The sequence below is a fragment of the Triturus cristatus genome, chromosome 5_1 (assembly GCF_964204655.1).
Source record: "Triturus cristatus chromosome 5_1, aTriCri1.1, whole genome shotgun sequence".
NCBI classification, from domain to species: domain Eukaryota; kingdom Metazoa; phylum Chordata; class Amphibia; order Caudata; family Salamandridae; genus Triturus; species Triturus cristatus.
The window spans coordinates 772,409,557-772,437,003 of record NC_140587.1 but is presented as its reverse complement, the minus strand read 5'-3'; the positions used below and the strand labels follow the sequence as shown (position 1 = coordinate 772,437,003).

General features: G+C 44.7%; 1 protein-coding gene across 7 annotated transcripts in view; it reads right to left on the bottom strand.

Moving 5' to 3' along the window:
- The window catches only part of SLC35D4 (solute carrier family 35 member D4), a 642,891-nt gene that overhangs the window by 333,087 nt on the left and 282,357 nt on the right, over positions 1-27,447 (bottom strand). For all 7 annotated transcript variants that reach the window (XM_085605764.1, XM_085605763.1, XM_085605761.1 and 4 more), the window contains 2 exons: positions 12,309-12,357; positions 9,440-9,485 (listed from right to left, as the gene is read on the bottom strand). In XM_085605764.1, coding sequence (XP_085461890.1) covers positions 9,440-9,485; positions 12,309-12,357 — 95 coding nt within the window. The remainder of the gene's footprint in view (positions 1-9,439; positions 9,486-12,308; positions 12,358-27,447) is intronic.

Sequence of the window (27,447 nt, the reverse complement as noted above, 5' to 3'; positions counted from 1 at the left end):
AGCCTTGGCTCTGTTATTACCCAGTGAGACCCTTTCAGCAATGTCATTCGTACTATATGACACAGGAGCAATAGAAACAACGCAAACCTTTCCAAACAGATACCTCTTGAACAATCCTAACATCCCCCCACCCCCCAGTATCACCATCCCTTCCCTCTCCAAAGCACAGAGTGCAAAGAATTGTGTGTGCCACCCCATAACCATTTCAAACCCTAAGCAAAATAGAACAAACATCCACATCCTCATAAACATCAGTTCTACAGGTGTGTGGTATAAGAATGTGAAAACGAGGTGCTGCACTAGTGGTTGAATGACCGGTGGGGTGCAAGGCCAAGACCTCTAGCCCCTCGCACCGTTATCAACCTCGGGGGGGGAGCCCCGCCGACAAGTACTTGTTTGTAGGAGGAACTTTCCTATATTATCACTGCCAGAGCAGCGTCCTACCATATCGTTCACGGTATCCTCCCAATGACATCCTCCCCCGATAGTTTACTTATCTGTCCCTTTCAGGTGTGGGAGGACCCCGTTGAGGGCACCAAACATGCACCGACTGTCACTGGGAATCCAACAAGACGCTAACCTCCGCCGTGGAGATAAAGAACAAAGCCCTCCCTTAATGTTCGACTCGCAGTTCAGCTGGGAAGAGGAGGTTGCACTGTGTTGGTCCTGGACCCGTTGCATGTAGTCAGGGAATAATGAAATGGGTCGGCCCTTTTGTGCGGGTGACCTGTAGGATAGCGTCGCAATCTCAGAGATTGAAAAGCAGGGCGATAATAGCCCTAGGTGGTGCACCAGGTTTTAGGGTGGGGGGGTACCAGTGCCCTGTGTACCCTTTTAACATTAAAGAAGTTGGATAGCCTCCTGGGGCCCAGGACCTTCACAATCCAGTCCTCTAAGAACAGCTCTACCGAGGGTCCCTCTGCCTTCTCGAGGAAACCTATGAAACATAGATTATTCCTACGTGGCCTTCCTTTGGAATCGTACACCCGGTCGTCAAGTTGTACAACCTTTATTTGAAGTTCAAGGACATTGTCTCCGAGCATGTGAACCTCTTTTTGCAGCATATCCACAGTGTGTTCAGTGGTGGTCAAACTCTTGGATACTTTACGGAGGTCGCATCGTAGCAAATTGACCTCAATGTTCACGGAATCTATTCTGTGCAATATATAATCTCAGGTGGTTTGTATCGCTGCCAGCAAATTCGCTAATGAGCGGGCAGCTTCGGCAGTCCCTGTAGCCTCCTCGTTGCGGCTCACCATAGCAGTCTCTTGTATGCTGAGGCCCAGGGGCAGAGGCTGTGCATAGTTCAGGATTTTATTAGTCGGCACTGACCGCCCCCGTCCTTTACCATTGTGTTCTTCACCCGGAGGGAGGCCCAGGAAACTGTGGCAGGGCAGGACAGCTGGTCTCCACTGGGGACCCAGGCAGTCCCCACCCAGGTCCCATCCCCCATGCCTAATCAATGTCTGTCCACCACTAAAGCTCACAGGTCATAGCCCCTCAGTGCCACAATGTGGGCCCCCAGGTTGACCCCCCCCCCCCCCCCTCCCAAGAGGCCATGGCTGTTCCTTAGACTTGGTCAGGCTAGGGTCCTCACGCAAATCTCTGCTGGGCTCTATGTGAGGTTACAGGATCAAAAACCTTACCAGGGTCAAATGTGTCCAATGGTGCTTGTCCGCACCCACAGCACCCACCTTTGACTTCATGGTTGCAGATCCTAGCTGCTGATTCGGGCCTGCCGCTGCATGTCTTGTGGGTCTTACAGAAGCCCTGCGAGGGCCTCTTCATGGAGGCCGGCGGTCGTGACAACCCCTTACCAGGCCCCCGTCACGGGAGTCTCACGGGCTAGAGCGGTCACATCTTCTAGATCACTCGTTATCACTGCCAGGCCTTCTGCGGATGCGGAACGCAACCCCCCCAACCGCATTTTCAGAGGCCCATGGGGTTGGATCCCCGCTTCTCTGCCCAGGTGGACTCTGCTTGTTGCCTCAGGATGCCCTCCAGCATCTCGAAGTCGCTTTCGGCCCTACAGACCAGGACTGGCTGATCCGGAGTCTCCTTCAGAGGGGGGCCCAGCCACCTAGCACTCGACCAAGCGGCAGCTCCAAGCACCAGGCAGTGTCCCCCATCAGCTTTCCGCTCCGCATCAGGCCCCACCCCAGGCCCACTTAGGAGGGCCAACAACGGCGGTTATGACTTCAGGATCCCACGTCATCACCGCCCGGCCCTTTGCAGATGCGGAACGCGCTCCTCCAGGGGCAGTTTAGAGTCCCTTCAAGGACAGGTTGCTCACCCAGTCACCTGATGCATGTCCAGGATGTCTGGGGGCCTACTTCTCTGCCCAGGTGGGTTCCGCTCGAGTCCTCAGGGTGCCCCCCAGCAGCTCGGCACTGCGTTTGCCTTACCATCCCTGCTCAGCCAGTCCTGGTTCTCCTTCAGGGGGGGCAGTCGTCCAACACTCCCATCAAGAAACAGTTGGACCCCCACAGTCCGGCATTCAGGGCAACACATAACCCCAGGTATTTCCGCTCAGCCCACCAAGATGGCGTTGCCGCCTTGCCAGGCAACAGCCGCACCGGAGCCTTACATATACTCCGGGTGGTCGCCGTTACTAGCGACAGACCCCAGGGAGTGAGCATTCGATCCCTAGGCGGAGCTCTGTCGGTTCCTAAGTAACGCCACTGGGAGGCACAGGATAATGTCAGATTCAGGATTTGTTGGCGGGAGCACCAGCAGACACGTCTACATGGCCATCTTGCTAGGCCTAGCCCTCCTCCTTTCTTGCTCTTGGGTGTATTATGCTTTTCTGTGCAATGGATTGGCCGCTAGTTAAAAAAAAAAAATCTAATATGTCTCTTATCTGACTGCTTTTTTGATGCCACCTGCGAAGAATTCCATTCAGTACCTTAACTACTCTGTAATATCACCTGCAGTATATTCTGGACACAGTCTTGTCTACTTGATTAGTGGGCCTTTGCAAACTTTGTGTTATATTTCAATTTGCTGGTAGTTTTTGTCTATGGTTCTGGTCTTTTCTTAACAAATGAAACCAGGTCTGCCAGAGCTTCAGCAGCTTCTTATAGTTTGTCAGTAATCTGGAAAACAGTCAAGCTTAATTGACTGATCAGACTGGAGTGTGGTTCAGGGGTGGCTGGCAACATTTGAAAGTGGTGGGGCGAACAAAGTGCTCCACTGCTTCTCAAAAAACAAAATAAAACACACCCTCCCTCCAAAAGACCAAAAATCAAAAGGCCCCTGCCTCCAAAAGTCCAAAATAAAACAACCCCTCCCTCTAAAAGCACATAATAAAACAACCCCTCCCTCTAAAAGCCCAAAATAAAACAACTACACTAACATTTAAAATAAATACAATTACACAAGTGTATGGGCGCCCCACAGGTTTGGGGATAACTGGAGGCTGTGAGGAAACAGTTGGTGGGGCTGGACTTAGACAAGGTCGAGTATGCATTGCTAAGACTTTGGCACTTCTTCTATGTAGGGGGAACAAATGCAGACGCCTGCTGGCCAACCGGCTACATGCATGACAGCTTACTGTTGGTGTAGAGTACCTCCTAACACAGATGGGCACGGAGATCGTAGGGAATGGCCATATCGCATCTATCTCACAAGCCTTCTACGAGGACCTTTACACAAAACAAACCCTCTCTGAGGACGACCCAAGCCTTTATCTTAGGGACACTCACACTCGGCACTTGACAGCAGATCAAGCCAACTCCCGAGACCACCCAATCCAGATAGAGGAGGGGATTTCTGCTATTGCTAAGCAGAAACTCCTTAAATCACCGGGCTGGATGGCCTTCAGGCCCTGTTTTATAAGACCTTCTTAATTGGGCCTGATTTTGATTCGGCTCTTCAACTCGATAAATGGGCCCAATACAGTCCCACCCTCCATGATGGAAGCCTCTATCGTCTTCATCCCCAAACCTGGGAAGGATCTCAAACAGTGCGAGTCCCATCGCACAATATTACTCCTTAATGTGGTTATTAAATTCTGGAAAATGTCCTGTACAACGAAGCCAGAATCCCGCTGTGCCTTCACAGCGCTGGCAATAGAACGAACGCGTTTTTAGTACACATTTCTTCAGCATGCCAGTCATTATAACGACTTGCCTTGGGGGGGGCGCATTGGTGGAATGGTGCTGAATTTAAAGTCAAACACCTTCCCAACTGTTGCGCAGAATGGAGTTAGAATAGTAAATTAACGTATTCCAAAATCCAGCACCCCATAAGGCAAGTCGTTATAACGACTTGCATACTGAAAGAATACGTGCTAAAGACACGTTTGTTCTAATGAGGGCGCTGTGAAGGCACAGTGTGATTCTGGTTCGCGGGATACAGTCATACATCCGGGGCTCATTAATCCTGATCAGGCGGGATTTGTTCCACATAGACAATGTAGTGATAATGCCAAGAGGATTATGATTCTGGTGGATAAAGCCAAATGTTTCAAACGAGAAATCATGTGTTTGGCCATAGATGTGGAGAAGGTGTTTGACGGGGTTTACTAGCCATAATTAGCTGCATCGCTTGGCCATTTTGGATTTGGGCACTGGTTCCATACCTGAACTCTTAGCAATTATGGTCAACCACGGGCAGAGGTACGGGAGAATGGTCAGAATTCAGTACCATTTCCCATCCGTTGGGGAACAAGGTAGGGGTGCCTGTTTTTACCTCTGCTCTTTGTCCTTTATATGGAGCCCTTTTGTCCAAAGGGTCTGTGACAACCCGTGCATTACAGTAGTCATCTTTGGGAGGGAGGAACATATAATTAGCCTCTATGCTGACGATGTCATTGTCGCACTAGACAACCACAGTAAGACTTTCCCAGTTTTCGTTGCAGAGATCGAAGCCTTTGGAGGAGCGGTAGGATTGGTCACAAGCCCTCAACCTCTCAATCCCCCCAGAGATGGAAGCTCTCCTTGCCCGCCACTATACGATCCATTCGCAACCCATTTCTGTCCCATACTTGGGAATCCAATTGGCCCTGACTACTGCAGAAACTGCGACCCTCAACTGCCAAACACTACTCCTGCAAATTAAGAGGGATCTGGCACAATGGAAACTATGCCATCTCTTGTGGCTTGGCCGGATAGTAGCATTGAAAATTACTGCTCTCACGCGAATTGTCTTCCTCTTCTAGGTACTCCTGGTTCAGCCTCCCACCGGCATTATCCAGTCCCCACAGGGAGAGATGCACTGCTTTATATGGGCGGAAGGGTGACCTTGCATGAGTCGAGATCAGAGCTACCGACCTGCTATAGAAGGGGGGCTTGGGATCCTTAATCTCAAGCAATATTACCAGGCAGAGCAGCTCTGCTATATGGTGGAATGGTTCAGGGAGAAATCCAAGAAACATTTGTTATTAACGGATCGAGCAGTTGTCATGACCCCTCTGTGGAAAGTGCCGTTCTTGCCACGTCCACAAAGAGCGTGGGACCTTCATTACTCTCCAGTCACTAGAGCCATCTTGAACGTGTGGGACTGTGTTGCTGGCTGCAGGGGCCAGTCGTTATTACCTTCCCCGCTGACACCGATTGCAGGAATACTGATTTCAAGCCTGGCCTTGATCAGGACGCATTCCAACGCTGGCAGAGCCCTAAATGCTGCCCTGTTGGCAACTTCTTTGATGAGGAAGGGCCCCTTCCCTTTGATCAGTTACGAGCTGACTACGAGGGCCCGGAGTCCGAGAGGATAAGTCATATTCAGGTCTGGCATTGGGTCATGCACCCCACGGTAAGCCTGGGAGTGCAGCGGCCCCTTTACAGCATTTGAGAAATGGTTGATCACCAAAACTACTGACAAACGCCTTATTACCAAACTCCGAGGTATACTGCAGCAAGTTTCTCCAGCACCCAAGACCCCAGGTCAGAAAAAAATGGGAACTAGAATTGGGGTGGCCACTGACAACACAGCGGAGAGGAAGGAGTATACTAAAGAGCGGGAAACACTGCACACAACACAGCTAGCACCAAGACGGCCACAAAAATAATTATGTACTTGTATCTCACACCGGCGCAGCTACACAAGGGCAATCCTACATATAGTGCCTATTGCTGGAAACATTGTGGGTCCCCTGGGACACTCGTCCATTTACTATGGGACTTTCCTAAACTCACCCGCTATTGGGACGGGGTCCTGAATTATATTGACACTCACTTTGATACTCAATTACCTCGATTCCCAGCACACACCGTCTTAGGCCTACCCAATGCGCTTACCTTCCCACTTAAATCATGTAAGGGGCGATGCATAGAGCTGGCGCTAATCGCAGCGTCTAATGGCATGTGTTGGGAACTGAGACACTTACTCTAGTTCTAACGGCCCAGAGAGACTCCTATAAGGAACTCTGATGCCCCTTCATAGCTCTCCTTTCTGTGGAATTCAAGAACTGACCTGTCCCAAATACCTACAATTGCTAAGATTGACAGATGTTGATGACCCATCATAGATGTGACAGGTGTCCAGAGTGAATCCATTGATACCGCTTAGTGCTTTACTGTACAGAATCCATTGCTGTTAGTGCTCATGGGGTGAGGTGAGGGGAGGAGCGGTGGTTGCCTTAATTGTACATGTTCTCTTGGTTATGTGTGGAGCCATGCATCGCTCAATTGTGGCCTTTCCTTTTTCTGTGATCTCATGGTATAATAATAATAAGGGATTTACACTATAAAAAAATGGTACTTACCCACTGCTGCACATGCTCCTCGGTGTCCTTAATCTGCAGTCTATTGTGGGGCTCCCCTAACCAATCCAAACGCTGCTCTCATGCTTTTAACCAGCATGAGAGAAGTCCCAGGATTGGATGAAGCGGGTTGGCCGGACTCTCTTTCTGGAGGCCTGTGGTTTCTCTCCACCCAGCTGTCTAAGAGAGCTTGGGATGGACAGCTTCAAAGTGCGCATGTCAGGCTGGCCGTCGCAAGACAATTCCGAGTTACAGCCCCTGTTTAATCTGATGTCCATAAAACAATTTGTAAACAAGCCAGGATAAGCTTGTGTTCCTATCTGTAGGGGACCTGGACTGGTAGTTTGGGCTGAACTATTAATTCTTGAGCGTTTTTCAGTTAATATATATATATGAATGGTAAAAACATGGATTACATTTATGCACTTTAATATGAATAAGGCAGGCACTACCTTCGATTTTTAAAGATGGAATGTAAATCGTACTTATGCACTCTGAATGTATTTAGTGCCACATTACAGTACAATTTTGGGCGAAAAAGAAAAGTGAAGTGATTTAACCTTTACTAAATTCATTTTATTTTGTGCCACAACGTAGAGTCTTTTCTTTGTGTTGATCTGACTCCCGGAAGCACAAGGCAATCTAAGAACACGTAAACACCATGTGGCCAAGGCGGTAGTAACGGCCGAAAAGCGTGATGGCTAACGAAATTAAAGCAACTTGAAAAATCCGCAGTTGAGTCGGCTCCGTTTGTGTGGATCTTTATCAAACGTGGAGTATATATATATATATATATATATATATATATATATATATATATATATATATATATCCTTTGCCACGTTGCTTAGAACAGCCACCGCAAACTCCAGATCAGCGGGTGCGTCGTCAGGCGGACCTCCAAGCTCGGTCCGCTAAATATAAACGGCACTCCTCTCGTAACAAAAGGACACGACGCTGTGTCTTTGACAATTCCAGCCAGGGTTTATTCAGTGGCTCTGTCGGACGCGTTTCGCCTGAACCAGCAGGCTTGTTCACCAACAAAGTTTTGCCAAACAATTTCCACCATTTAAACTGTGCACGTGATACAGTCATGTGAGGACTACAAATTGAGTGTGCGAGAAAAAAGACTCGTAGTTTTTACCTATTACAATTGATAAAACGATAACAGGATGCAACTTTAAGTAAAGTATAACACATTCAGAATTGATCCACATTAATAGATTTCTATTTACACATATGTTATAACATTTTTATAAACCACGGTCCATTTTCTAAAAAGCGCCATACAAACAGTGGCAATTGCCAAGAAGAGACCATTCACCCATGTGGGTGTGCCACATTGGTTTGACACTTTCCTCTAATTCAGCTAATTCAGGATGAAGAAGAAATAGATGCTCAAAGAAGACTAAGAGGAAAAAGAATACACGGTTAGTATAGAAAAGACAAAGGGAAGGAGAAAAAAAAGGTGGCAGCTGGATAAAAAGGAAGGTATTGGGAGAGGAAGAGCAAGGACCATATGGGCATTACAGGAAGTGTGAATGGGTGGGGGGAGTCAATGTTCAAGCAAACAAAACACACAGTAAAAGGGACTATAAATGGATTGGATGGGTGGCAGGGAAGGGGAGGACACCTTACACAAAAAGATAAAAAATAAAAACGTGGACAGCAAACAGGAGGTTGAGTGGGGGACTGGGTAGAGAAAGAGAGTTAAACAAACAAGGAGTAAGTGTGAGGAAGTGTGTGGAAGGGAAGAATTAAAGGGTGTGCACAGAGGGTGGACTTCCCAACCAGAAAAAAATAGAGAGGATGAACTTGGGGGTGGGGAAATGAACTTTGCAATTAGAATTTTTTTGTCAGGAAGAACATTCAAGGGTTTGGTTTAATCAAGTTGGTGAGCGTCATACAAGGAGAAAACGTATTGTTAGAACCAGTTTCTGCAAGTTTTTCTTCATCTCATTCAATTAGAACCGTAACTAGCAAGCTTGAGGAGAGATCTGTCCCGGTTAATTTCAGAAGCCACAATACTAGTGAGGAGACAACAAAGAACTCACTGTGACAAGGGCCTTTGTGGGAGCCTAGTGAGGGGAAGATACCACCTTACCTCTATCGATGGCTGATTGCTACCAGGAGAAAAGGTGGGATACTTAGACCGCGGCCAGACACAGTCCAAAGAAAGGAGTTTGCACCCAGTTGCAGTTGATAAATAAACGCAGAGAACGAAGAATAACTCAGGTGCTCATCAGCTCATACAGACACCAGGAAAAAAAGTTGGGAATTAAAGGAGGCTGCTGTGGTCCAGAAAAAACTACAAAAGGAAACCCTCGCTCAGAGATGAGACACATAGGGAGCTGTGATACAAAGCTTCAGGTTACGGGGAGACTACCAGGGCTCCAGGCCACAGGCATTAGACAGCGATAATAAAAGTACCTGTTGTTCCAACTTATAAAAACCACCAAGACCCCGCTATAAAATAAAATAAATCATGCTGCTATAATACCTAAATTGAGCACCGGCTACAACCATGCTCGCTCTGACACTATAGACACAAACGCTTGTCACTCCCTTGTAGAAGCACTTGTACCCTTGTTCAAACTGAGTTCTCAGCCCCATCTGAGAGTAAAATCATGTTTAGCCACAAAACTAACCAAATCATTAACATAATATTGTATCTCCACTTGTCCTAACATTAACATTAAATTTACTTATGGATAGGTACATTTTAAAACAATTTACCTTATAAGGCTCGATTTCTGAGACTTCCTAAAAGCTTTGTAAGCACCTGTAAGGAAAAGAACATTGGAATGATGTTTATATGGGGTATAACCAAAAGGAAGCATTTCTCGTTGAGAGCTCGGACGGGTGACAATGGAATTCTAAATGCTTCACACTTTAACTTCTGAAAGTAGCCCCTTCGCAGGCTTAGGAAACATTGGGGAAATGTGTTTAATGTATGGAAGCGGGAAGCGGAAAGCGAACTGTGCGCATTGGTGGTGCGTTTGTATTGCTGAATTTTACTTTAAAATAATGCACTCAGGGAGATAATACTGTTATGAATATTATATGACTATGATACTGTAAACATGAAAGGCCCATGGAATAATTGCCATGCAAATCCAGGTAATAAACTGTGCAATTACTGTACTGCTGACAAATGTCAGAATTTGAAGCAATTTACTATTTAGATAACTAACATAAAACTTATAGTTAGAAGGAAAAGAGAAAAAATACATGGAACTTAAGGGTGTGGATTTTGGCGAAACAGAAGAAACACCCTTCCTCTACACCCAAGATTCAAAGAAAATGTGGTGAGACTGAGGAAAAAATGAAACCTTCACTTTTATCCTGATGACCTCAGGCCACATCACACCAGATGTGATACTGGGATGCCCTGAGTATATGACCAGGCATCAAGAACACAGACGCAGTCACGCACAACCCTCTGAGAAGTTCCAAACAGCTGCTAAAGTGTATGGATTCCTATACAAATGACCTAAGAAGGATACACATACATAAATAAGACGACAGGGGCCCAACTGACAGGAGGGACCAAGGTTCAGACATGACTGGCCTTATTACAAAATGGGTACAATGACTTTGCACCTGGGACAAGCACAGCAGAGGGGACAGAGGCAAAGGCACCGGCAGGGGCACAGAGCAGGAGCGGAGGTGAGCCCCTTCCATGCGCGACAGCTTTAAAATGACTGATTCATTGGCCCAAATGGCTAATTGGAAGACCACCGCCCAGTTTCATTTTCCATTTTTCAGCCTAGGAGCATTCTTTCAAATGATGATCTCCCCTTTAAAGAATAATGTAACTGTTTCAAGGGGCAAAGCGGGTGTGGGATTTCACAGGAGCTCCAGGTGCCTACGTGGATGGCACAATTAGGTGACTGGTCCTTTGAAGAGACTCGCTTCAGCAATTAATGGGGCAGATTATTTTCTTTTCAGTCATAAACATGAGTACTAAATACCCCAAAGAGGGCCATATTTTGTTTTTTAGGTCTCGCGAGACATTTTGTGAGGGCTCCAAAAAGTGCTACCAGGCCAGCCTAGAGCTACAGTTCATGTGCGCGGGCACGCGCGCCGCGCTTGACGGAGCTTACTTTCGCGGCCGCTTTGATGTTTGATCGCGAACACTGTCCCGGCCGCACGGCCGCTTGGTATAGCCAATAGGTCTCGCTTTTAGGACCTTATAAGTATTTAGTTATGCAACTGTTGCATGGCTAAACACTTATAAGGTCCCAAAGGCGAGACCTATAGGCTATGCCAATGCTTGTTTTATTTGATGTGAGAAGAAGAGTTGGGGGTCAAACAAGATGCCCAGGTAATCAGCTTACAGCGTAGAGGCAACTGATTTTTTCAAATGTGCTGTACAGTTCTATGATATTGGGGTGAAGTGTGGACATTTAGCAAAGAGAGGCTTTACTCTAAGTATTCTTACCAGTTAGATCAATTTTGGTCAATAACCAATCCAATGTGAGATGATCCATGCTCAAGTACGGTCTTCAGGGCCCCTGATATAAGGGGAGAGCTGGCCGCATGTATCGCCAGAACATTTGTGCTGCTATCCGCTCAATAAAGAGAGCATGGTCCGTACCCTGGTGCCTTTATTGAATTTCGTACCGTACCTCAATACGGATGTATGACGTTTTCACACATGCATTTACAACGCATGCGTTTACAACGCAGGCAATGCAACGGACGCGTTGCTACCACATGTTCCATTACAACGCAAGTCATTACAACGACTTGCTTTAGGGAAGCGCTGGAGTTTGGAATAGTAATTTTACTATTCCAACCTCAGTCAACAGTAGGCAAGGTGTTGGATTTTAAATCCAACAATGAGTGCCCAAGTCGTCGTAATGATTGCATTGTAATTGAACGCGTGCTAACCACGCATTCGTTGTAGTGCCTGCGTTGTAATGGCACTGCGATGTCATAAAAATGCTGTTCCCCCTTCAATACAGTTAGGCAGATTAGTCAATTTTTAAACAGGAGTCAAGAAAAGTAATTTCATAAAATGTGGCTCGAGGAAATTTAGTATCTGCTAGCATAATGTTGCATCATTTCTAGAATTTTGTGTGAAGCTTGTAATGCAAAATGCCAGAGATTACGTCATTACACTATGTGTCACAACTGAAATGCTGTTTGAGTAAAAATCCTATTGTGGGAGCCTGAGATTAGCATGAACAAACAGAAAGCATGCGGCCTTGTTCGCGTCCTGTGTTATATTGCGTTTTTACCACAAAATGCATCCTCCTGTCCAAAATGGTTGCAAGGACGTTTTCGCACATAAAAGTATCGCTAAGTGCCAGACCGGCATTTTGTGTAATTTTTGGGACATTTTGAATGATTTCCCCCAAAGGAAATTACAAGAATTTCGCCCAGGCCTATTAAAATAACATTTTCCATCATGTTGTGTCATGCACTGGCCTGTTTCAGAAGTGGCAGCGCACAGCCGCCGTTTGTCTTGTATTGGAAGTCGCACTGAGAAGTTTTACTCCCAGGAGGAGGGTTTTACGCTGCTTTTTCCATAGCCTTACATTCGGTCCTTCCGGTCACCGCTTCAGAGCACCAACTGCTGAGATAATGTCCGACTTACCCACACATATCAGATGGACCACGGCCCAGAAATAGCCCTCCGGGTCAAACTGCAAGAAAGAACAGCACAAAATCGATGAAACATTGGCTCGTGTTAAAAAACGGACTGTTCACTAAAGACAGTAGTTAATACAAAGTGTTCGCGCCGCATCTTGAGTGTAAGAAGAGAAGAGCGGTGCATATTCACTGTTAAATGTAAATACTCCGCTACAAAATCAATGTATGCTTTAACTTTTAATAGTATTGATCCGCCCAGGCCTAATTACAAAGCCTTCTTGTTCTGATGCGTGCGTGGTGAGTTCAGCTTACAAAACCAATGTCTAGGATTGAGGTAACATTGAGGAATAAATGAGGTATGCATGAGTTTCGTAGCGCCTCTATAAAGCAACCTGCAAAGAAAATAGTAGAAAAAAACAATTTACAACTAAGATCTTGACATGGACGTGTATTGCGCTGATATTTATATAGCGCTTTCCATACCCCTCGCGAGTCCCAAAGCGCTAAGCTTGGAAATACCCCCTTTCTAACTTAAAGTTTAGGATATGCAATAAATCGGTTGATGATACTGGCTGCAGGGGGCGTCCATAATATGGGGCCCCAGCTGAGGAGGATTGAACGCCCATAGATCTGTATGGGATCCTCAGGAGAGCCCACTGAGAGTTCTACGTTTAATACTTGGTGCACCCCTATTTCAGACTGTGGCTACTGCCATCTCCAGCTGGAACTGGAGATAGCAGAGAGTTCTCAGTATTGAAGGAACAGGACTCTTTCACTTTACCCTTCATGGTGTAAAAGTCTCCCTTGACCAGGGTCCGTTACCTCTCTATATATGGGATATCTGTCAAGGCTGTGTGTACATGTCAGTATAAATTGAAATTGTGAGGTATGTGCGTGGATTTGACAGTGTGCATAGAGGAGTCCATTTTGATTCCAAATGTCCGTATGGTAACTTAAAATTGTGGGGGGTTCAGACTGGGGCTCCTCTGCTCTCTGCTGTCTTGAAGCAGGTACTTTTGCACTCCTATTCCTCCTACACCTAGTAGAGTCCTGTGGGTGGGGTTGTTAGGGAATAGGTCACGTTACAACGCATGCGATACGTCGCATGCCATTACAACGAGATGTTACAACGACCGCGTTGTTACATCGCATACCATTACAACGACTTGCTGTAGGGGACGCGTTGGCTTTTGGAATAGTATAATTTACTATTCAAACTCCAGTCTGTGTAACAGTAGGAAAGGTGTTGGATTTTGAATCCTACACCTTCTGCCCCCTACAGGAAGTAATTGTAACGACTTGCGTTGTAATGGTTTGCGATGTAGCAACGCAATCATTGTAAAGACCGTGTTGTAATGGAATGCGATGTATCGCATGTGAGGTAAACAAGGTTTCCCGTTGTTATGCCTTTAATCTTCGAAGATGTCACACAGCATCTGCCAGAGAGTTCCCAGCTCCTCACCCTCTTCCTGCCTCCGCCTGTATTCCTGTCAGATGTCTCCTGCTGACTGGGATCCATGCACATTCCATGGAGAGGTCTGAACCAGCCCAGGAGAGGCTCCTGTTGTACATGGCTCTTGCATGCACTGAATGTACAGCGTTCAAGCGCACTAGAACTCAAGCAGTGCAAGAGACTTGACTAGCCAGCTCTCGCCTTGAGTACTAGTTCCAGATTTCTTCCTCTGACGAGGGAAGGCGATCCACATGAGCGCAGCTGAAAACGACTGATCCAGAGGGAGGGTCTTGCCTGACTGCGGTTTTCCTATCAGACGAGAGAGAGGACTTCCCTGCGTCCTCACTGAAGTGTTGCTGGACTGTCCGGCGAGTAAACAGCCCTGCCTTCTGTAGGACACAATACTTGACTAAGCCTTACAGAGGAGAGCCCGCTTGCAAGCTGAGTTCAGGAGACCGTCTGCTTGTGAGGACTTGAGAGCCATCAATCGGAGGACTGCGCTGCTTGGGCCAAGAGGGTATCCAGCCGGTGTTTAGAAGGATACTCCACACTTCATTGTTACCGGTCTGCTTTGCCTGGGGCCCAACGAAGAGTTGTGGCCTAAAGCCTGTGTTAGTGAGCCTGCTTCATCACTGACACTGCCTGCTGTGCAGTGAAGACTTGTGTGCCTTCCAGTTGCATCTAGGAGCCCCAAGGGATGCCTCCGCTTGAACCCCTGACCTGGGGGTCTCAGAGAGGTAACTGGAGCAGGTTACCATGAGACTGAAACCTGTGACCACATCGAAATGTGTCAAGTGGTTCTGGAGATATGAACAAGTGAACCCCAAATCGTTTCTGTACAGCTTTGTGTTTGAGGGAGAGGTCGCTGGAGCGTGTGCCCTTTGATCTATGGGAATCCATGGAACCGTAAAAATCCAACTGCCATTGGCTGATTCTATGATATAGGACTCCTCTGCAGTGATGCTGGTAGACTCTCACCAGAAGCTTCTTTGGTCCCTGAACAACTGGACTCTTAATTAGTGGTCTCTTAAGAGACTGTGTCCCAAAACCGGAACCAGGCAGTAGACACTGCCCTCTGCATCCCTGAAGATGAACGCTTTGCTTATTAAAGGCGCTGGGTGAGTACTTCCTACTTCGTTAGGGGGTCCGCCGGTAGTACTTGGGCCCAGAAAGGTTCCATAACAGATGCCCAGGAACATTGTAAATATTCTTTCACCAGCACCAGATACTCAAAACAGTGCTGGAAAATATGAAATATACATTCGACTTGAAAGAGAGGCAAGTTGAACCATTACAGCTTTCAGGAGGGTCTTTTATGAGACTGTGAAACCTGCTACAGTTTGGGGTGCTCATCCTTGGCCAATAACTGGTTTTGACTCAAAAGTTCTGAACTCGTTTGCCCGCTTGCATCTTAATCCGGGGCCATCCAGTAAATGTATGGATCTGCATTGGAAACAGCAGTATTTATGTAAGACAGAGAATGGTGTACTATATACAGAGTAGTAGAGTGTCTTCTGTGAGTGTAAGGGGATGTGAAGTTAGACCTTTCAAAGGGAGTCGTGCGTAGTCTCTTGCCCCTTCTTTACATGTAATTAGAAGCTCATCCCATGAGGCCGCAATTAGACGTTTGCATAGTCCTCTCACCAACTTTCTGCGCAATGAGAGTGTCTCCAACTCAGCCCAATGAAGCACGGCATCGCGCCAGAGGGAAGCACCAGTATGGTAGAGGCCTTCCATTTCATTGTGACTGAGTGCCTAGCTAGAAGGGCTACGTCCAGGAATCTGGTTACCACCCTTCCAGAGTTGCAACACTTACATAGCCCTAGTATGCAGTATTTCAGACTGTATAATCCAGAGCGACCCATTACAGCAGTCAATTCAGATGAAATCTCTTTCCAGTACACACTCACTATGGGGAAGTGCAAGAACATATGCTTAATATCTGCATCAGACATAGGGAACCAGCGGCTGGGTGGAATTTACAGTCTTGCTGGAGCCAGGTAAGCACAGTGCAGAATATATATTAAATTAAATATAGGGGAATCTAGCATATATACCAGTGGCGGCAGCTTCCGGGAAGCAGTAGTGGGGCGGGGGTGTTAAAATTTTAAAAAAAAACCAAAGATCACTTACCTGGAGGCCGGCTGAGCATCTGCTCCGTCCCCTACATTCTCTTCCTTCTGTGGAAGCAGGAAGCACCCAAGCTACTCTAAGCCAATCACAAGTCTGCATTGTAGCACTGTGATTGGTCTGAGCGGCGTGGTTCGGCAACTCAGCAGTGGAATATTCACATTTGAATGGCTCTGCTGCCCATCTCCCTTGTGAGCTGACACCCTCCAACGGAAGATGCTGTGCGCTAGGTTTCGCTTTACCGCTTCATCCGCTGAGCCCATACCTAATAGTCGCCAGCAGAAGAAGGGGCAGCAGTTTTGCCTTCATGTGGTCCCCAATGGCAAGTGTCTCTGAAGTCAAGATCTTTTGGACTGTCCCACATCTGAGCTGGCAAGTCCTTGCTGAGGTCCTGCTCAGGTCAGACAAAACCAGGCAAGCTCATCCTTTTCAGGCTAGTCACAACTTTGTCAGACGCAGCCCTGCACAGGCTGAATACAACGGGTAGTCGCAGCCTACGCAGAGACTGGTAACTCCAGGCATTTGTAGACATACACATGACAATCACACCACTGGGCAGTTGGAATCATGCACAGGCTAATCACAACTCGAGCAGGCATGGCCAGGCACAGGACTGAACTTCAGCTGGCAGTTGCGGCAATGCACGGGTCAAATCCAAAACACAATCACAGTCCCAACCAGGCTTCTGCAAATGCAGTCACAGGTTTATGGTTCCTGTCATGAACTGGTATGGAGTGGCTATGAAGCTGCCGATACTGGGACCGGCAGTTCACTCTCGTTCATTCAGTTCTTCCTTCTGGGTGTGCCACGGACACCTGGGACACACTGCACCTTACCCCTCCTGCACAGACTCCTTTTCCCTCTGAGCTGGCAGGCAGGTAGGTACAGCTCTTAAAGCAAGAGATACAGACTTGGTGATGTCCTCTGACCTTTAGGAGCCTGGCTGTTCCGTAGACACGAGCCCTGGTTGCTCAGCAGACCTTTGAGACCTTCCTTGGCCATGGAGGACTTGGACCTAGAACTACAAGTGAGGTTGTGGATATCACTTTTATAAACTAAAATCAGATAGGGGATGTTTATCCACGGTCTGCAATTGTACAACCGGTTTGCAGTAGTTCCCTATCAAGTATCTTTTCCAGGCTGTTCTTCAGATGTAGCCTTTGAGTAGAGTGAAGCCCCTCATAGCAGGGTAGTCTACAACTTGGAGCACCTACAACAGAGACACGAAGCGGTGTGAGGTTTCTACACCTGGCTGTCTTCAGCCAAAGTAAAAGAGTAATCAGGGAAAGACCAAATGTCAGGGCTCACCTTGCACCACATTCCTAGCCCTCTTTACTATTATCCACCAAGTGGCAGTGTTCAGGAAGACTTATCAACAGATCCTTGCTAGTAAAATCCTTGATTGAATTTCTAGAGGATCCCGGTCTCCGTTCCTCTCCCTTCTGTGTGTAAGTCTCTTCCTTCGAGCTTCAGGAATTTAAGCAATGCACTTCCACTGTTTGAGAAAACAGCTCACATCTCCGTTTTTACGCAAAGGTCAGGCCAGGGATATCCAAAATGGATCCCAACGCCTCGATTATTCTTGCTCTCTCACAGAGTGCATGTCCTCTGCTGTATAAACATGCACTCAGGAGTTTAGCACTAGCAACTGCCTAATCGCATAGAAGCGGAACTTTATATGAGTGGGCCAGTAAGCCTCCACTATGGCAAGACAGACAAAAAGGTGTGCTCACAACTATGGATTCACAAAAAACAGAACACTTCAGCCACTGCTATATGTGCTTAACCCAGAACAGGGACAGTAGTCCACGGTCTGTCAAGGGCATTCTTGGTACGACCCTCCAGGTCACAGAACGACAAGTCTGGAGCTTACTGATGTCAAGTGACAGGCCTAGGCCTCTGTGCACACACTAGAGCAGCATGATACCAGTTCCGAAAGTCACAATTTAAGATACCAGATACAGACAGCAGGCACTGACGGCAAGGGAACACTAAATCACACAATACAGGGGACATTCCCATCTCAACGCATAGAGTTCCTTAAAAGTGTAAAGGAAGGTTTCTTAAGCAGCAGTCTAAAAGCATTGTACATGTCCCGGGCCTGCAAGCTCTTTTTAGTGCATCATGTCTGATTTACACAGACTGTATTCATTTTGTAAAGGAGTGTTTCTTAGCCAACAGTCTATAAGTGTTTAACATGTCCAGGGCTTCGAATCTGTTTTTAAATACATAATGTCTGATATAGAATGTATTAATTATGTAAAGGAGAGTTTCTTAAGCAGCTGTATACAAGTGTTGTACGTATCCGGGACTGGATACCGGCGTTTAATATGTTTGACATAGATGTTATTAACTATGTGAGGGGGTGTTTGTTAAGTAATAGGCTAAAAGCCTTGAACATGTCCAAGGCATGCAAGATGTTTTTAATACAATCAGTTTGTTTTACGCAGGGCTTCTAGTGTTTCTAATTGGTAACAGCAAGAAATAGTGGAATATTTTGCAAGTCAGTTAAATAATAGGCCAAATGTCACTAGCTAACAGCTTGCATGAAGTGATTAATGATAATAAAGCTGTTTGAACACACTGTTTCCCCATGTGTGCTTTGCCAGGCTATAATTTGCGCCTTCAGAGCAAACATTTGTGTGTGCATGGTTAACATAGTATTTCAGCAGTGTATTTTAGAAGTGGTTAGCCATTAAATATGACCAGAGAAAATAAAATATGAAGTTTGGAAGACCTGGTGTTTTAAAGCACCCAGCTGTTTATTTTATGTTTACAGAGTGGCAGCTCGCTCTGTTCTTTGATTTTTTAGATGTCAGGATAGACGAGAGCTACAAATTGCTACAGATAAAAAAAAATAGGCATTGTCATAGAGTCAGCATTTAAAGTCTGTCAAATTGATCTATGTGTCTATGTGCCTACCCGTACCCACTACCCTTTAGCCCCCTTGACTACCCCACAAAAAATGTTAGCTGATATTGGAAATGTGATCTATTTATATGTTTGCTTCATCACAGTTCATATCGCCCTCAAAACCCACAATCGTACTGTGGCAGCTTTGGCAGCATTGAGGACACGCTCAAGAAATGAAAAGCAGATGAAGCCACTGCAGGACCATCCGCATGGATTGAGCTTCTCAAAAGGATAAATCAGGTCTGTTTTATGAACAGTAGTATGAAAAGATGGTTCTTGAAAAGTGCATCAAAGTTCTAAGAATCACCTGTGCATATTGTACCCAAGGCTATTTTAGTAATTTTATATTTTTCTGATGTTTCAAACTATAGTTCCGGCCCAGATTCCTGCTGATGGTGCAACTCTACTAAAGAACATGAAGTCACCACGAAGAGAAAACATCAGACGACAGTCCACCCACACCTGGAAGGACTGTAGAGAACCAGTGGGAACCTTTCTGTGCCTATATAAAGGTCACTCTCAGATTTTTGAAGAAACGCCATTACACGCTTCAAGCAGGGGCGTAACACAGGCCCCCGCATCCCCCGCAGTGCAGGGGGGGGGCCAAGCTCCAGGGGCCCCCTCAGCACTGCACTTTGGCTGGGGAGCTCCTGATAGAGTCCTGAGGGGGGCCCCTCCACGTACCTTGCAGGGGGGCCCCCTCAATTACGCCACTGGCCTCAAGTGCATGCAACAACCTGTTGAGAATTCATATGATCCATACCCAAATTCCTCTGCTAAATTCATCTTCAAAATATGGGCATACATACACTGGAACTACATTTCTGACTTATGTTATAGACCTCCAAGGGCTCGCAAAATCAGACCACAATTTCCTTCTTAACCAGTCTAAAAAAAAATAAACTATGCTCTAAATAATCCGAAACTAAGATTCTGAGTTCTGCTCTAGTCTTGGAAGAGCCCCCAGAACCCAATACCAATATCCCTCTTTAACTTTGTGTCAAAGCAAATGGCTCAGTGCTTAATTGTTGCCGGTGGTTGCCGGTGGTGCGGGGGCACCAACACTTATTTTTGGAGACCGGTGCTTATTTCGCCAAATCATACATTCCCCAAGGCCAACAGAGAAAAAAACATACAAAACGAAAAGACAGAGGAAAAGAAATCCAGAAAATCTGTCTCCAAGGGAGAAAGCAGACACCTTTAAGAGTGAGATAACGTGGCAGGGAGTGGCTGGCAGTGAATTAAAGGGGGCTGAGGTGGATTTGGGACTGTGCACCCTTGCTTTTCGCGCCCTGATATTTTATAGCACCAGCCGCGGATGTCTGAGCAGCGCTTTGAGCACCGGCACACATTATTTTACAAATAAAGCACTTAGATGGCTCTAAACAATCTGATGCTATCAAGGCATCAACTTGAGCCTCTGATCACAACAACATCCTGTGACAGCGTCCTAAGCCTCATCCCCCAAGTTTCTGACTTTTGACATAGAGGTTGAGGATCTCCCAGAACCAGACCTCAACCTCTCCGATATCTCCCCGATAATGCCATACCTGGTGGCAGAAAAATCTTCCTGCTCCTCCCCATGCATACTCTCCAAATATTCCAGCTTCTGAGGTAGATGTTGAGGATGTCCCAGACTCACAACCCACTCCTCCACAACTCTTTTCAGCAACGCCATTTGGAACCCAGGACTTAAGCCACACTTCCAAGCACAGTGTTCCATAAGGGATTGCTTAGGAGTAGAATCAGAAAGCACTCCAAACTATTTAGCACATGGGTCATGAAGGGTGCACAAAAGGTAATGTTGAGGGTGTGAAGAGAGCAGCTCTCTGTGAGGTTGCAGTCAATATACACCCAACCCCTCCCCAGAGCCACATTGTTCTAAAGGAAACCGTTTTACTGCTAAAAAATGAGTATTCGGTATGCATTAAAGAGCTGCTTACATGTATTAGAAAGCTAAAATCAAAATGCACATCTAAAACCTTAAAACTGAAGAAGAAACAAAAGAAACGGGGTAATGAAAACGTCCTCTTTGATTTAAAAAGTAATACAGTGAATCAAATATTACATGACTAAACATGTTATGTTTAAAGTTATTAAGTCAACTCTGTCAGTCAGCCTTGAATGATATTTTATGCGGAGAAAAATGACAAAAATACAGGTCCCTCTTTAATGGGGCAATATTTTGATTAATGACAGTAAACAAAAACTACGCTATTCAAAGAAGACCTGTGATATAATTTCCAAGCCCCCCATTGTTACCTGTTATCATAGTCAATAAAGCTGTATTCTATTCTTGATCTATGATGAAACCATCAAAGACCTATCTCCTAGCACTCCAAACATTTTAAGCATTCACCAGCTTACAAAGCAAAGAGAGCCAGATATGCCATACAACAGCACTCACCAAGGTAAAAGTAGCAGTGATGGCTAAAAACCAGGCCCTTAATGAGCTGATCCGTATCAAATGCTCGAGAGACATGTCATGGCAATACCGTGGCAAATTCTTAAAACTTTTGCGCTACCAAGAAGCAAAAGTGGTCAAGCTCCGCGGAATAGACTAGGCTTTTAATTAATGAATTCAAGAAAGCAAAAAGTATTGTGACCAGGCAAATAAAAAAGACGGTTCATAAGGACAAGGCAACGCCTTCCTAAAACGATCCCCCGGCGATGGTTGCATTGCTTCCTGATACCCAATCTCCAGATTAAGGAATTGAGTTTATAGAGAGAATAAGAAGGTACCATAGACATGTAGCGAGATTTCATGCAACCGAGTTTTACGAAGAATTTTGATATGTCAACTTAGAGCACATAATAGATGACAGCCTTGTGGATATTCATCAGGGCACCCAAGCTCTTACAGAACATATGTTCCAGATCTGTTTCAATGAGCAAGGTTATGGATAGTGCTTAGAACACAAGACGCTTCATGCGAGATGTATTTGATGCTGTAGAGTTTTGGGGAAATCTTGCTAAACTCAACCAAAGCGGCCCCCATTTTTTGCAGGAGAGTGGGAGGCGTGTATAGAACATTAAAGAAAACCCTTCGCAGTAAATCAGTGGAAAAAACAACATTGTTACTCAAGTTTAAACATAGCTAGATCTACACATGTCTGAAGGCGAGCATTGCGAGGTTGCTTGCGAAACGTAGCACAACTGATGGCCTTACAGTATCTAAGGCATCACCGGCCCAAGTCAATCTTGAAATACCCTGCAGACTGACTACTAGGTTCTGGGGAATTGGGCATATTTGAAACTACTTTGAAGTTACTGTAAATGTTCTGCATCATGGAGGTTTATGGAAATATTTCTATTCAAAGAGCATTTAATAGCTATGATGGATTACACAACAATCATTGTTACTGAATGTTAAACCTGAAGTTTTTGTTTTAGGGGAGAAACATGTCAGCTCCTATTGGCACCATATTTACCGCACAAAGGTCCTAATTCAGAGTTTGGCATACAGGTACAACGTCACAAGTATAATGGCCATCTAGGCTGCCTTATTACATGTGCATTAGGCTATAACGGATTTGCAATAAAATGGATGGGATATCCATCACGTTTGTGAAAGAGTGTCTCTTCCACCAAACTTTAAATCTGGCTGTTCAACCGTGTGAAACCTTCTGCAAAATGTGTCTGACGGACAGGTGCTTTGTAGACCCCGGCCACAAAGTGACATGTCCGTGCTATAATCTATTCTGTTGCTCACAAAACTGTTTAATTAAAAAAAGGACAGATTGCGAGTGACTGCCTAATTCAATCTAGAACCAAACCAGATTATTTCCAATGCAACAGTTACATCGCCGGTTGACCACAGCTGCAAAGGGATAAAATGCCTGTGTTGTAAAATGCATTTTTCTGTAAGAAAAGAACACACTTATTACATGACTAAAAACCGGACCCAGATCAAAACTGCAAACTATATCATATTGGATATAAAGTACTCAAAAGAATGTTGCGCATCAGTTCAACTACGTTTTATGCCCATCATCTAACTACAGATGAAAACAAAGTTTACAGGAACTTCTTGCATGAACGATTTCCTTAAAATCTTACAAACAAAATTTCAAGGGAAATAAAATGCTGACCCATAACTCTTATTCTTCATCTTGCGTCTTGATAAGGACCCATCACTCAAGTCTCAAAATTGATCAGGTAGAACCTTTGTATATAAGATTGATTCTTTACATTTCCTCTCTATGAAATTCAGTAAACTGACAAAAGCATTTGGTTTTCGAGAGCCTAAAGTTATTACTTTTTTTTTTTTAACAACCCAGTGAATCAAGATCACGTCAGCCTATTTCTTCACCTGAATACTATGGCACTGATTATATGATGTCTAGGGAGAAAGAGTGGCTTTGAAATGGTACTCAGAAAATAGTGACAAGTCTCCTGATTTTGTGCGAGTTGTAAGCATACTGTGAAGAAGTTGTATTCATCCTAGAAATGTTTGTAATCTATTGAGAGACTGTGTCATACAAATGACGAAACAAGACAGTAGTGCATCTGAACACCCTTGAGATGGTAAAAGGCATTGACTACCTAGATCCCTTTTATTATGTGATGTTGCCTTCAATGTGTAAAGCTATCTCCAAGCACATTTGTACAGCAGGAAAGCATAGCTACCCGACAAACAAAAGCGCCATTCTGCAACACTCATTCAACGGTTAATATACATCTCTGAAAAGGAAAACCCGTTCACTCAACACACCGTAAAGTGTGGTGAATAATGGATGGGGCCATATTTCTTAAACAGTTGCACTGTAGTTAACTGTGTGCCAACTGCCTTCGAATATAATGGTGTCTCCACCACAGCTGCTCCCAAAGCAACAACCCCCACAAGTTTAACAGCCTATTGGGTACCAAATTTGAGCAACTGCACTGCTGGACTCTATTAAGCCTCATTACATTGAGAACCGCACTATTGTTGTGAAATCCCTGTGGGAGCACCAGTGGTTACACATGGTAAAGTCAAATGTGAAACTCACCTCCTACATTAAGAATAAGGTATTGCCGGAGCCTCTTGTACCCTGCTATATCTTTTTGGGGGGTCAAACTAATACTATGCTGTTGAACAAAGCTGCAACCAATGGTGAGCAAATAATCTTCTATGATCTCATAAGTCTGTATTCATACATGAAGAAGATGAAAAAGTACCACCAAGGGCATCTGCTCATCACCATATAAAGTGATTTTAAATTCCTCAATAAATACTTTGGCCTGATTAAATGTCAAGTCTATGCTCCCAGGAGGCTTTATCATACTGTTCTCCCATACAGGGATGAGGGTAAGCTAATGTTCCCTCTATGTCGGAAGCATGTTAAATAGACTAGTGAGTGCAGACACTCTGATGAAGAAAGGTCAATCATGGGCACTTGGTTTAACAAAGAAGTACCAGGAGTCCTGGAGAATGGCTGCAAGAAATATGGTCGTTTGAGCGGACTACACTTGAAATCTTTTCTGAACATATTCAATTATTTCTCAGAGATAAGCAGGAGGCATCAGGGGTTCCAGAATAGTATGACAGCTCTATTGCAAAGCAAAAATATTTTACTGAGTACTACACACATGAAGGTATTCACACGAGTCTCGAGTACATACAGGCATACATACTAGTCTCAACAATGGTGATGCTACCCCCAAGCCATGCACATATGGCAATTGTATATGATCTTATGAGCAAAGCTGGGGATGACCCAGAGATAGAGAAGCCTTCACATACTATTCACACCACCTCAGTCTAAGCATCTGTTGCATAGTGCAGAACTTGTTCAAAACGGGTAAGCGCAGCCTATCCATAACCCCAAACAAACCCTACCTGATTTTGTTGGAAAAACCTTAATGACAGACAACAGATATGAGTTATAGTGAAAAATGTAGCAACACAAAACATTTTTCTTGGTAGCTTTTAAGGACGCCATAGCGAAACATCAGGGTTACTTACTGGTAGATTTAAAAACAAGAAAACTATAGACTCCAATCTCCCTATTAATTAGACACTCAAAAATAGCCCAATGCCTGTAAAAAGAACCATTAGAGAGTCCCAAATAGCATTTACAGTCGGGATGGTATAGTGAAAAACTAAACACCATGTTGACACGTCCTTCCAAGTCGAAATCTAGCCCTTCTAAAAATGTTATTCACAGATAGCCCGCAGCACAGAAAACGAATCCAGAGAATGGCTTCAAATGATTTAGTGGCTGCAATTTCGGAGGCTTCCTTAAACACCCTAAAAGACAATGATGAAATATCAAATCAGCAGTTCCAAGTTCTGAAGAAGTATTGCCTTATTAAAAAGCTTAGTAACAAACATACATCCCTACAGTCTAAAAGGAAACGTGTGAAGCACTCCAGGGTATGAAACCGTGTGCTAACTGTGATTTCTTTTCATTGTAGTGAACCCCTGAAGAAGGGCATTCTAAATAGCCCGAAATGCATTGGGTATAACATAGATTAGCTACTGAGGATGTTTATATGTTTTGGCGTGTCCGGAAAAAGGCCCGGATGGGCATATCCGAGGCATGAGAAGCTGTAAAACTTATTAGCATCTCATGTGTGAAAGAAACTGAGAAAATAAATGAAGTTTAACAAAAATGTTGGAGTACTTTGATTAATCATCGACAAAAATTCAAGTAATTTAAAACAGTGGGATAATCCCCTTTCCAAAGCTGTGCACTGGGTTTGGAGTGACACTGCGCTCCATTTGCTCATGTCGACTAAGCACTCCAGTGGAGACATACAGTCGTCGTTGGGCATAGCTATTCTGCAAATCACTAGTCTATTAGGAGGGAGCTGGTGGAGTATGCACAGAGGATGTACTTGGTACCTTGACAGCAGCTGGATCAAGTTATGACTGGTACAGAAGACGCATAGAACATTAACCAAAAAATGAAACGCACGGCTTGGATGCTGTGATTAAAGATATGATGAATCACACAGATTTAAAACCCAACAAGAAAGGGAATCTGTGCTCCAAAATTCCTCAAAAAACATTATCGACAAGGAACCGAGGATAAAACACAAGCTGACTTTATATGCTCCTGTGTGGAAATCCACCACTGGTAGCACCTCAAGAGACCCTACCACTCATGGACCCATTTGTTGATCAACTTTTAATAAACAAAAGCCAGCAAAAAAGGTCTACACAGATGATGCAAAGCACTATGGCTGCTGCAAAGGGCATAGCCGCCTTGAATGAGAAAGGAAAATTCTTCTACAGAGGCAGGTCTGTTGTAGGTTCTCACCGTTACAATCTAGTCAGAGGCATCACACACCACCAAAAGTTAATGCGACACAACTGAACATTCCATCTGTGATTGTAGAAATGCTGAACAGAGACAACTTGAAAGTCTGAAAGATCTCCCCTTTAATCCCTCATAACCCCCCAAAAACCCTGTTGTTTTCATTCCCGCTTAATAACATCCGTATCCACTTTCTTCGCCAATGTGAGGCTAGTAAGGCCCGCAGAAGGTTGATCTTTCAACCCAAAAATAAACTTTTTTAAAATGCAGACATGACTAACTGTCTAATGTTTTGTTGGATGCTGTCTCCCATAACTGACTTTATTGGTCCATTTGAGTCATTCACCGTTTTCTTCCACTCACTACAGCATATTGCATAAGGCAATGGGTCCACCCACTTCAGTCACTGGCTTTCGCAACAAGAGCATCCACACCATAACTAGTACACTTCAGTGCAAGGGACTTCTGAGTGTGCTTTTTGAGAACAAATAATATTTTATCTTTTACCCAATGGTTTTCTTTTTTTGGTGAGTGCATGGCAGCTCCTCCAATAATTAGGTTTAACAAAAAATATAACAAAATAAACAAATGTTACCAAAACAAAAGACTGGCAGCCAACACCATACCTAATGGCTTTGCCAATGTTTATTTTTAGTTTCTTTACCACAATAAATGTTTTTAATTAATATCTATACAGAGAAAACAAATAAAACCTTTACAACTTTTCAGTTTCCTTTTTGGGTTTTCATTACTTTTTGGTTTATAAGTTCTAATTATTCCAAACCCCTTGATCCGTAAATGTCACACATGCACAGCCCCTCTTAAATCATTTTATTTACAGAGTTAAATGTGCACGCTTGACATGTGAATAAGATGTGGAGCCATTAATCAGATTTTACCCCGAAATGTTATTTTACAGGTACAGCATTAACCATCAGTTCAGCTCACATTGCTTTTGCATTTCCTCTTAAATATTATCGAACAAAATCTGTCAAGGGTGATTGATTTGGAACATATAGTAAAACACAGAGCATATGAACCCAGGGATTGTTTAAAACCCATTTCAGCTTTTAGAGTTCCATAATTAAGTGCACTATTTTCCATATCAAAGCTCAAATCAAATGCAAACAATGTGCACCCCTCCCCATATCTTTCTCTTGCAATTATGGCACGCGTCTTGTAAATGCGTTTCAGATATTCCCAAAGAAAACTTCAGTACTCAAAGATGTGTGTGTAGGGGTTTTACATGAATCACAGCCCCTGCATTGTATTGTATGGTCACATTTATAGAGCACTTATTACCCTTATGTGGTGCACTCAAGCTCTTGCCTGCACAGATACCATATGCTAGTATAGAATGTGTGGCTGGAAGGTTGGTTTCTTGCTTTGAGCCTATGAGGGAG